The sequence below is a fragment of the Vanellus vanellus genome, assembly GCF_965231255.1.
Source record: "Vanellus vanellus genome assembly, chromosome: 19".
In the NCBI taxonomy this organism is placed as follows: Eukaryota; Metazoa; Chordata; class Aves; order Charadriiformes; family Charadriidae; genus Vanellus; species Vanellus vanellus.
In genome coordinates, this window is record NC_138924.1 from 595,768 (window position 1) to 607,068 (window position 11,301).

At 57.1% G+C, this 11,301-nt stretch overlaps 1 protein-coding gene across 1 annotated transcript in view; it reads right to left on the reverse strand.

Annotated features, from left to right (window-relative positions):
* HIP1 (huntingtin interacting protein 1) overlaps positions 1–8,723 on the reverse strand; it is a gene marked incomplete at its 3' end in the record, with an annotated part of 59,106 nt that extends 50,383 nt beyond the window's left edge. The window contains 1 exon segment of the mRNA XM_082492953.1: positions 8,593–8,723. Coding sequence (XP_082349079.1) covers positions 8,593–8,712 — 120 coding nt within the window. The 5' untranslated portion in view covers positions 8,713–8,723.
* Between the last annotated feature and the right edge of the window lie 2,578 nt (positions 8,724–11,301).

The following is an 11,301-nucleotide window of genomic DNA, read 5'->3' on the forward strand; positions in this document are numbered from 1 at the left end:
TTGCTGCAACTTGCCTCTTTTCTGCACGGTACGTATTTAACGTGCCCTCCTCGGGGGCTCATCTGCGGCAGCACAGCGGGGCTGACTGAGGGGCTCCACCGTCCCACACAGGAATCGGGTCACTTGGTGAAGCGGCAATTGTGGTGGAAAGCCGGGAGGTGGATGCCCAGACCTCAGGAGACCACCAGGGAACAGAAACCCAGATGTCAACAGCCTTTGATGCAGCATTTGGGGCAGCAGGACCAAAAACCCACCCAGGAAGAGCACAGGCTGATGCTGTTAAATTGGGATTTATTGCAATCACATCAAGCTGGCTACCAGTCAGACTAGGTAAAAAATTGCATGTAAAATTACGAAAGTCCTGGAATAAAATAACCACAGCTTCAGCAATCTGATCTGCAAGCATGCTCAGCAGAGTTTTGTTAGTTTGCTCAACAGCCACCATCTTCTCCACCTCAAGACTCAAAGGATGGCAGATCTGGGCAACTCAAGTCAACCTCACAACGTGAGTTTCATGACAAAGCCATAAAAAAAAGCCTGGTAATCTATGAGCTGCATAAAGCTGAAGGAGCTTTGGAGCTACCTGATATCTCGGTAATGCAGCTTCTGCAGCCACCACGCTGATGCTTTTTGCGTTGGTGGGAACAGAGAACACAACGGTGTCTGCTTGTCCAAGTGCCAAACCAACACGGCTGGCTAACGGCAGGACAAGAAGGGATCAGCAAGAGTGCACCAAGCCCCCCAGGAGGGCACAGGCTCCAAGACACAGCTGATGGACATACTCACCTCAACACCTGCGGTGGGGACTGGGACCATCTGGGAGCACCTCTGTGCTGGAATGAAGATGTTGTTGGAAGCCATGGCCAGGGCCATACCCTGCAGCAGCCCATCCTCGTGGTACAAAACCAACCATGACCACAACCAACCTACACCATATGCTTGCCATCAGCGTGAGACTTATCAAGCTGCAGAAACATCCCACCAAAGAAGGGACCAAAACCCAGCAGTTACAAAAGGAAGATCCGTGTGCTAAGACACAGTTTTAATCTGAACGAGGGTGGGGTTAGGTTGGACATAAGGAAGGAACGTATGATGAAGGTGGTGAGACACTGGCCCAGGTTGCCCAGAGAAGCTGTGGATGGGAATACCCCCATCCCTGGAGGTGTTCAAGACCAGGCTGGACAGGGCTTTGAGCAACGTGGTCTAGTGGGAGACGTCCCCGCCCATGGCAGGTGGATGGGACTGGGTCATCTTTGAAGGTCCCTTCCAACCCAAGCCACTCTGTGAGTCCATGATAAAATATGAAATGTCTGTATATGCCTCTGAGCAAGTAACTTCACCTTTTGCATGTAGACCAGGGATCATTTACCTTCCACCGTTGATTAGCCCGGAACAGCACACAATGTATAATTAGTCCAGCCGTGGGCTGGGGCTCGTGCATCCGGGCTAAAATACCGGCTGCGCTGCTGGTTGCTGCTGTCACCCGGGGAACAGTCTGTCCCCAGGAAGTTTTCTTATTTGGTGACTGTGCAAAACAAATCAGCCAAGCTGGTGGCAGAGATTAGGGCCAGGATCCGGCCCTTCCTCCAGCCATCGTGCTGCTGGCGTGACCCCCCCCCCCCCCGGGTTGCTGGCCCCGCGTCCCCACTGCCCCGCCGTGGGTCAGCCTTGGGGGCAAACGGAGTGGGACCGAATCCCGTTAGGACAGAGGGGTTTTAAGTCGATTATCCGCACCCCTGCGCCAGCGCCCAGCCCACCAGGGCTGAGCCACGGGGCTGCCCGCAAAGCCTCTTCTCCTGCCTGCACCGGGGTGTCCCTGGGGCAGTCCTCACCAGCCCTCCCAGCATCGCTCGCTGTATGCTGGGTATATTTTTTTAAACAAAAGTATCAATATTCATAATGAAAAAATAATTTTTTAATAAAAAAGAACTTTTTTTTTTAAATTAAAGTGTGGGGTTTGTGCAAGAACAAGCCTGCAAAGATGTGGCAACCTCTGGCTCTAACCACTGCCCTTGTTCTCGCTTGCTTGGAGTTAGGAATACATCCGTTTTTCCAGCTCAGAAATACTCATGTCGGAGGGTCCGGGCATCTGTTGAGCTCAGGATCTGCGCAAAGGCTGGGGCAGTCGTTTTAGCCCACCAGCCGGGAGAGCGAAGGAGTTACACAGCGATGTGCTGAGGATGGGCACAGCGTTTGGGTGCCGGGGCTCACGCCTCGGTGCCTGCGTGCTGGAGGGTGCCAGAGCAGGCGATGCTCAGCCTGTACCGCATCACACCCATGGGACGATGCGCTGGGAGATGCAACGGCCACCTTCTCCCCATCCTTGGTTTCTCAATCTTCAGCCAAAATTGTCCCTCCTGCAGCTTCAGCCCCTCCACTTTGGTCTCTCCAGAGGTTTTTTCCCCTGGAAGAGCAAAACTGGGATGAGCTACCCCCTCCTCGTGGCAGGCGCCCACATCCTACCTGCCCTTCCCCTCCATTTTCCCTGGGCTCAAGGGTCACTGCTGGTACCAGTGGTGGGGACCACACTCAGTTCAGAGTCCTCTGATGGGGAATTTTGTAAAAACAATCCACCTGACTGGCTGCTCCTCCCCAGCGTTGCAGGAGGATGGAGTTCAGAGGGCAAGAGCCCCCGCGCTCCTTAGTACATGTTCCCTGAACCCTCTCCTAACTGCAGAGCCACTGAGTTACAACCACCCCGGCTCACATGGTCCATGCTGATCTGGATTCCAAAGATCAGATTTTAAAGAGCCTCCTGTAACCATCAGGGCAGCATGTGCTGAGCGAGGGCAAACGGTTTTTTGGGGCAAGAACATCCCCCGGCACTTGGCATCCCTGCCTTCCCGCTCAGCCTCCGGTGTGATTTGGGGCAAGGTCTCCCCTTGTCACTTGGTGGTCCAAAAACATCACGTCCCTGACCGAAGCAGCCTCTTGCACGCGCTGGTAGAAGTTCCCTCACTTCCAGCACCAAAACTATTTATCCTCCTGGGGCTCAGCCGCTTCTGGAGTCCATCACCACATTAAAAAACTCAGTTATTTCTGCATATATTAAAAAAACAAACAAACAAACCCCAAAGCCTTCCATCCCAGATTGCACTAAAGAGAAAAGCAGCCCCTAATCTGGTAAAAGACAAACTATTTCCTTTCCCTGGGGATGGAAATAAGTTCCTAAGAGGGACTCGCTGAAAAGCGATGAGATGAGTCATTTCTTCGCTGCTGAGGCTGTATTCAATCCCAAGCACCTCTAATTCCGATTAAAAGACAGGAGACCCAAAGCATGGGGGTTCAGGCAGCACAAAGCACAAGAGCTCATTTTCCTGGAGATGAAAGAGCCGTGAATTAATCCCCTGTATCACCTACTCCCCCAGGATGGGCTCAGCTGCCTTCAGCCCTCGCTCCCCGCAGCCAGGAGCTATTTTTTCCTGTTCTCGCTAGTGTCAATATGTTTCTTTAAATATCTTTTCAGAAAGGCTATATATATAGCCCCACTCTGGTGCTTTGAAAGGAGCCTCATTTCCTGTGTAAGAACTGAAGTTCTTGGCAAAGCTGCTGGCGGCTGCAGCATCCGAACCACAAAAATTGTTTTTTTTTCAGTAGTAAAATGGTATTTCCTCCGCGACTGTGAGCCGTACCGAGCTTGATCTGGTCTTCAACCAACGGGGCTGCTGTGGATGGCCGATAGGTTGCCATATTCCCAATTATGTAAATGAGGGGGGAAAGGGATTAATTGCATTAATAGCAGTGGTTGGGCTGCAACGGTGCCCGAAGGTGGCACAGCCCATCACAGGGTGCGGTGCGCACAGAGCCGCTTTCAACCTGCGTTTGGCTGTGAAAAGTTCTGCTTCTGACATCAACAGGACTTACTCACCAACCCTGGGGGAGGAAAAAAAAAAAAAAAAAAAAAAAAAAAAAAGCAGCCCATTTCATTTGACATCATTTTGTGCCCAAAACTTTTTCTTCTTCCGCACGGTCTCTGCGCGTCTGGTTTTTGAGAGGGCTCCTCCAGCAGCAGGGCAGGAAAGAAAACAGCTTTCCCGCCTCTGCAAGATCGTGGTGGGATGGCTCGCAGATGCCCAGGACCTTAAAAAACCTTTCTGAGGGGACATGGCACCGTCTGCATTCAGCATGTTGCATCTCCCCACTTGGGAACGTGCTGCATCTCCCCACGGGGAAGCCCCCAGCTGCAGGGTTTGACACCCCTCTGCACCCCATCAGGGCCCTCTTGATGATGCAGACAGCTCAGCAATCCTCTTTCGCTGCAAATACGTCTTCCCAGGGTAATTTCTGAGTCATAAATTGCTTTTGTTGCTGGTCCAGCAGCAACACACAGTCCTAAGGATGTATCGTGCAAATGCGCAAGAGAAGGTGGTGGCCGTGGGCAACCCAGGTGGTCCACGTTTCTCTTTGCTCGGTGACTTTCTTAGGAAAAAAATGCAGCCAAAGAAGATAAAGTCCAAGCTTTTTAGATTTTCTGGAGGAATTTTAAAGAAGTGTCTTCTCCCAACACTCACCACTATCAGGACAGATCACCCTTAGGATTGCCCCCAGTAGACAAGTGCACAAGGGACCCTGATGGACACACAACCTCGGTAGAAGGTAGCACCACGTCTCCTGGCCCAAAGCCCCAGCAGACCTGAGCTCTGGGGGACAAGCACGAAACCTCTGTCCCCTTCTGCAACCCCAGGCACCGTCTCCACCAGCGCTGCATGGATGTCCTCATGGCCAGGACCCAGCATCGCCTCTGGACCGGGCAGCCCATGCTCACGATGAAGCACGGTTGGGGCGTCAGAGCAATGCTCAGGACAGGGGGAAATATAGGACGGTTATGTCATCATCTCAGCAGCCCAGAAGACAACATGCAATCACGATATACTGCTTTCCTTCCGCCCAGAAGCCACAAGGGCAGGAACAAGGACTGGAGCTCAGCACATGGCCTGCTGGCACTCCAAGGACACTTCCCCAGTCTTCACTTTCTGACCGCATTTGTCCCTCTCTAGTGTTGAGTTTCCCAAAAAAGGGAAGAGGCGGGTGCAGGAACAGCTGAACAGAATCATGCTGGGTCAGAAGGAGACCCTCCCACACCTTCAGCTTTCCAGGGGCCAGCTGGTGCTTGGGGGTGCCACTCACCACCTCTGTGAGTCTGCAGTTCATCCTGTCCTGATGCTGAGCAGCACCTGGCCTCGCTGGCCATGTCCCTGCCGGGAACGAAGGGAAATTCCCCATGGCAGTCTGAAACACAAGTGAAGAAGCAGCACAGCCTGGCGTTTCACCCTGATGTGCATCCTCCATGCCCTGCAGAAGTGCTGCGTCCTTCTGACTCTGTTTTCACCCTCAAGATCTTGGTTCATCCAAGTCTTGGACATCCAGTCTTCACCAAACCAGCCAAGTGAGTCAGTGTAGAATGAGATTCGCTCCTCGGCACCGTCGTGGCACAATGATGACTGCTGAGGACCACTGCGGTGAGGAGAAGGGGAGGGAGACCCAAGGAGGGAAGATCCCAATGCACCAACCTAAATGAGGAGGTCTTCAGACCTTCTCCTGAGCTCCAACACCAGGACATGCTCCTCAGTACAACCAGGAGAACTTGCAGGGGATGCAAACATCAGACTCAGATACCATGTGAAATACAAACATTTACCTCAACATATGGCAGAATTTTCACTTTTGGTGTTTTTTCTCCTCCCTTGGTGACCTTTTCTCTGCCCAAAGATTTATTCTATTGAGGTTGAGGCAATGAGCAGCGGTGAATCACAGCAAGTGAAACACCAGCAAATGGGAGACAGTTGTTGCAACACTCGCCCCCTCCATGGCAGTGATGCACCCCATACTGCCATGCATCTGCAGGACAGCAGAACTGCAGGATCTGGTGTCCCTGTTGCTCAACTTCCCGTGAAAACCATCAGCGTTGATGGCAAAAGAAAAGGGGAGCTCTTGGGCGTGTGTCCAAAGCAGATGGCCCGATCTCTGCAGTTCTCACTGAGCAGCTCTCGCCCAGCAGGCAGCAAGGACACGCACAGCAGCACAACGGCAGGGACACAATGTTTTGGCATGTCCTCAGGTTTCTCGCATTTGCATCACCAGGAAAACTGAGACACTTGACCAGCCGTGGGAGAAGAGGCCACCAGGAAATTTATTCCCATTTGTCCCCAAGCCAACAGACGGATGTTGTCAAGGCAGAACCATTGTACAACCATTGCAAAAGCATCCCACCACCAGAATTCCCCACCACCATACGAGTGTCCCACTACCAGAATCTCCCACCACCATGAGAGCATCCAACCACCAGAATGTCCCACCAGCAACACAGTGTACCACCATCAGACCTTCCCATCATCAGAATGTCCCACCACCACCATCAGAATGTCCCACCACCACCACCAGACCTTCATAAGATGCTCTTGTTTTTCCAAGCTGAGTCTCAAACCACAGAAATCAGGTGGTGCCAAACCCAAGCAGGTTGTATTCAGGCTCACCAAAAACCCATTTTGACACACTTTCTGCCTGTTTGGGGGTCTTTTAGCCCAGAATAGTCTTTCTGGTGAATGTGCTGCTGTCACAAGACAGGCAGGTTTGGAGGCGAGGAGGGAATGAGCCTGTAAATGCAGAAACATGGGTAAAATCTTCATTTTAAAGGCCATTTAACAGACTAAACTTTTTTAAAGAAAAGTCGCTTTAAAAAAAAAAAAACCCAAACCCACAAAACCCACAAAGTTTCTATAAAAAAAAAACACAGAAAGAAGAAGTTCGACAAAAGCTGCGGATGACCAACATGTGGAAGATCTGAGGGGTGCCTGGTGGCAAGTTCCCTAAACTGGAAAGACAGAATTATGAAAAAAAAAAAAAAAAAAAAAAAGGGATTAAAAAGGCAAAAAAGAAGAAGAAAGGAAATTGCACAGAACTGAACACACAGAAGAAGGAAAAACCAGGCAGGGTCTGAACTCCTAAAAATACTCGCTGTGTCGTTTGTCCGCGAATGGGACAAGGAAGATTAAACCCCGCTCGCGGGGATGTGGCAGGCGGCGGCAGGGCTGGCGGTGCCGCTGCTCCAGCAGAGCCCGTCTGCCCTTCCTGGGGGAGCGGCGGCTCTCGGGGAACACGAGGGAGCTTCGGGGATCGCGTGGGGTCGTTTGCCGGCACAAGGGACCAGGCAGGCCATTGCACGCACAAACTAGTCCCAGTTCCACCTCTCGTGCGATAAATAATTGATTTTTGAGGTAACGTGAGCAAGGAAGGTAAGAAGACTCCCCGTGTGTGATCTCGCATCCAGCCTTAATATTTCGCTTTCTGCGCCGGTCCCACCAGCCATCACCTCTCCTGCCTCAGTTTCCCTTCCTCTCCCACGGTAGGTCAGGACGGCACCGCTTCGCCTTTCCTTCCCGTCCCTGTCCCCAGCTCCTCCCGCTGCCGTCCACCCCTCTTCTCCCTCCCCGTGGCTTGTCCGGGCATCTCCCCAGCTGCTTCCAAGCATTCCCCAAATCGCCAGCTTTTTACCCCAAAGCGTCCCTGCTGCCCCCACAGCTCTGCCACCACCTTCCCTCTGCGCAGGACATCCAGCCACCACTTAAACCACAGACGAAGGGCAGAAAGGCCCCATACGGACAGGGGATGCTGCCGGGGAGCAAACAATGGCCGCTTTTCAACACGTTGGCACCTCTTCCTAAGAGCCACCCGCATCGCGTCCTGCCCGTGCCGGCGTCCCCGAGGGCACAGGAGGTCCCTGGGGGGGAGCACCCGAGGGGCTGACCGGCCCCGCATCCCCTCCAGCCGACGGGGGCAGAGGCCGCCGTGTCCTGTGGGCGTCCTCTGAGGAGAGGATGCAAGATGGAGCCCAGGGTGGAGACGGCCATGGCCAGGGTGTGACGCCCGGCTCCGGCGGGGCTTGGAGGCCGCACCCCGCCAGCGGCCCAAGCCGGTGGGAAGTGGCCCCGGCCGGAGCCAGGTTTGCCCCCCGGCCCCGCGGCCAAGGCCAGGGCTGAGCCCCGCGCTCCCCGCCCCAGCTGGGACAGCCATCTGAGGGCCCAGACCCCCGGGGGCCATCACGCCCTGCTGTCCCCAAGCCCCGGGGGGCCATCATGCCCCTCTGTCCCCAGCCCCACCCGCTGGGCTCCTCCCTGAGGCTCGGCCACAGCCCGGGGGGCGCAGGACCCAGGGGATCCCCCTGCCCACTATGGGGTGGGGCTGTCCTGGGTGGGCGGAGCCATCCCTGACCCACCCATTCCAGCCACCTCCCTGGAGCAGCCCCGCCCACTGGAGCCAACCCCGCACACCTGTGCCGGCCCCGCCCACCCCCACCCACCGAGTCAAGCCCCGCCCACAAACCCAAGCTCCGCCCAGTTGGACAACACCAGACCGGCTCGAGGTAGCCCCGCCCACCCGGGACAGCCCCGCCCCCCGCAGCACACCTGGGCTGGCTCCGCCCACTCGAGTAAGCCACGCCCATCTGTAATTACACCGCCCACGCGGGCCACCCACCCGTTTGAATTAACTCCAGCTACCTGGCGGGCTCCGCCCCCCAGACAGGCCCCGCCCCCCCCGGGCCGGCCCCGTCCCCCGGTTGGCATCACCCGGGCGCCCCGCGGCCCCGCCCCGTACCTGGGCACGCTCGAAGCTCTCCCGCTCCGCCTCCAGGCCGCCGCCGCCGCCCGCCCGCCGGCTCAGCACCTTGGGCAGCGGGTTGGACACCTGCTTCATGGAGCTGCTCACGCGGTCCATGGCCCCGCCGCGCCCGCTGCCGCTCCGGCCGCGCCGCGCCGCGCCCTCGCCACCGCTCCGCTCCGGCGTCGCCGCCGCTGGCCGGACCCCGCGCCATTGGTTCGCCCACCCGCCACTCACGCCTGGTCACGCCCCACCGGCACCGCCTCCACCCCGGCGGCTCCGCCCGCCGTCCCGCCCCTGAGCTCTCGTTGGTCGCCCGCTCTGCCACTCGGGAGGAGCCCCCGGGAAGGCCCGGCTCGGTCGGCCAGCTCACGTGACCTCCAGCAAGCTCACTGGTCCGGCAGGACGCCACTCAACTCCACCTCCCGCCCCTCCGCGAGATTCCCGCCCCTCTGCCCCGCCTTTGGGAACCCCCCTCTTAGCACCGCCCACCTCAGCCCGTCGGCCACGCCTCCGTGCCATCGCGCTGTGATGATTGGCCTCCGCACCTGCCGCTCACACCCCGCTGCCCCTCCCCCGCGGCGCGGCGCCCCCTGCCGGGGCCGGGGCCGGGGCCGGCGAGGGGGCTCGGGGCGGGTTACGAGGCCGCTCGGCCCGTGCCGGTCCCGCCCCGGCGCTAAGAGACCCCCGCGGGGCTCGGGGGACCCGTTGCCGAAGGGCTCAACGCGGCGGCCTGAGCCGGCCCGGGCGGGCAGGCTCGGGGGTGGGGTGGTGGTCTCACGGCCCGGGGCCTGCGGCCTGCACGGCTCCCGCCGCGCTGAGGCCTTTCCCCGGGGCTGCCGGCCTGGCCCGGCCCCGTGGGGGGAGGCAGCATCCGCTGTGCCCCGCGGCTTGGCCCAGACCGGACATGGGGCAGCGGGGCAGCGTGCGGCCTGGGAGGGGGAAGCGGGTTATGGAGAGCCCTGGGCCTGCGGGTCGCCCTCCCCTCCCCTCCGCCAGGTCAGCCCCAGGACCCCTGCGCAGTGGCTGGGCTGAGCCGCGCTCCCGCTATCCCGCTGAGCAGCGTTTGGCAGGATTCGCTGGGCATGCGGGATGGATTCAGGGCTTCCCAGGCCTGCCTGGGGCCAGGGAGGAGGTGGGGAGAAGGTTCCAGCGTGGAGAGGGTGACCGCAGCCTGCAGGGAGGCTGCGTGGGCCCTTGTGACATCCACGCTGTGGCTGAGGGGCCCTGGAGAGGTGTGTGCGTGGGTAGGAGGCAGCCGCAGGCACAACTGGCAGAGCAGAGCAAGGAGGATAGGTCATTTCTCTGGTAGCATCGGCAGAGGGGCAAAGAAATGGTTACAGATGCCTGAAAAACAAGGAAAGAGAAGCGGGAGAAGGTTTTAGCCTCCCTTGAACATCTGGCAGATTGATGGCTGAGATGCTCTTTTGCATAAGCTGTTCCAGGTTCATGTCTCAGGTCCCTTCACTCATCAGAGACTTGTGCTCTTTGCTCTAGCTCAACCTGGTGCATTGCTGCGCTGTGACCAGCTCCTGTGGTTTTGACCAGGAAACCCATTCCACTCGGGGTGAATTTCCCGCTGGGTCCTTTGCCAGAGCTTCAAGATTTTTCTGCAAAATTTGGACAAATCAGTGTTCTTGCAAAGAGACTGAAAGCTCGCTCAGACTGCTTGCTGGTTCATCCCCTGCGATGGCGAAGGGCACTATGCTGGGTCGTGCCAGCTGGGTGCCTGGGACCTTAAAAGCAGGTCACACAAAATCAGTGTCTTTGCTTCAGGTGGGGTATAGCTGCGCAGAACCCTCCTGGTCTGCTGCTGCCAGGGGTGATGGGGCAATCTGGGAACAACTGTTGAGGATGTGGGATGTCAGGAGCTCTTGTGCAAGCAGTTCTCCCTGCGTAACTCACTTTTGTGGCTAATTTTTCAGCTGAAAGAATTGCCACACAAGCACTCTCCTGTCGCTTCCCAGTGGGATGCGTGAATGGGCTGCATGCATGATAGACTTTACCTGTCTCTGTGTCTTGGATATCAGATTCACAGCTGATGGGAAATGGCCTACACCCATGTGCACCAAGGCCATCTCCTCCCACCCCAGCTTGTCTCGACTCCCTGTCTGCCTTCTCTCTAATGTACTTTCTGGAAACCTGCCTCCTTCCTTGGGGCTGGTCCCAGAGGAGGCGTAATGGGTTTAATTCAGCCACTATTGCAGCAAGTCATTAATAATTGAAGAAATGAAGTCATTGCCGAATAGAGGTGGAGGAAAGAAAGAACAGAGGAGGGCGTTCAACAAAGGACGGCAAGGGCCTTGTGGTCTGCCTACCTCTCCCACCCCTCCACTGGGCTAAAAGCATCCTGCACCTGCCTGACCTCTCCAGCGTGCAAGCCTGGCTCTGGGAGGGCTGGAGCTCGACCCCGAGGTGAGGGACCACGAGGCTTGTGTTATCTTCTCCCTCTTACTGAAGAGCAGAAGTTACATCCTCTTCTTCCACGGCCAGGGCTGAGTGCCCATTTTGCGACCTGGGCTGGCCAACTGGGCGACTCTGGCCTGGGCAGGAGCAGAGGAGAGGGCCATATGCGGCTCAGAAAGGGCTGTTTCTACCAGCAGCTCCTGCCTCCTCCAAGAGAGGGGCTGTGACAGGACGGAGCCAGGATCCAGCCCACAGACAGCTGGTCAGACCACCCTGGGCTGGCCCAGTCCACCACCAGGC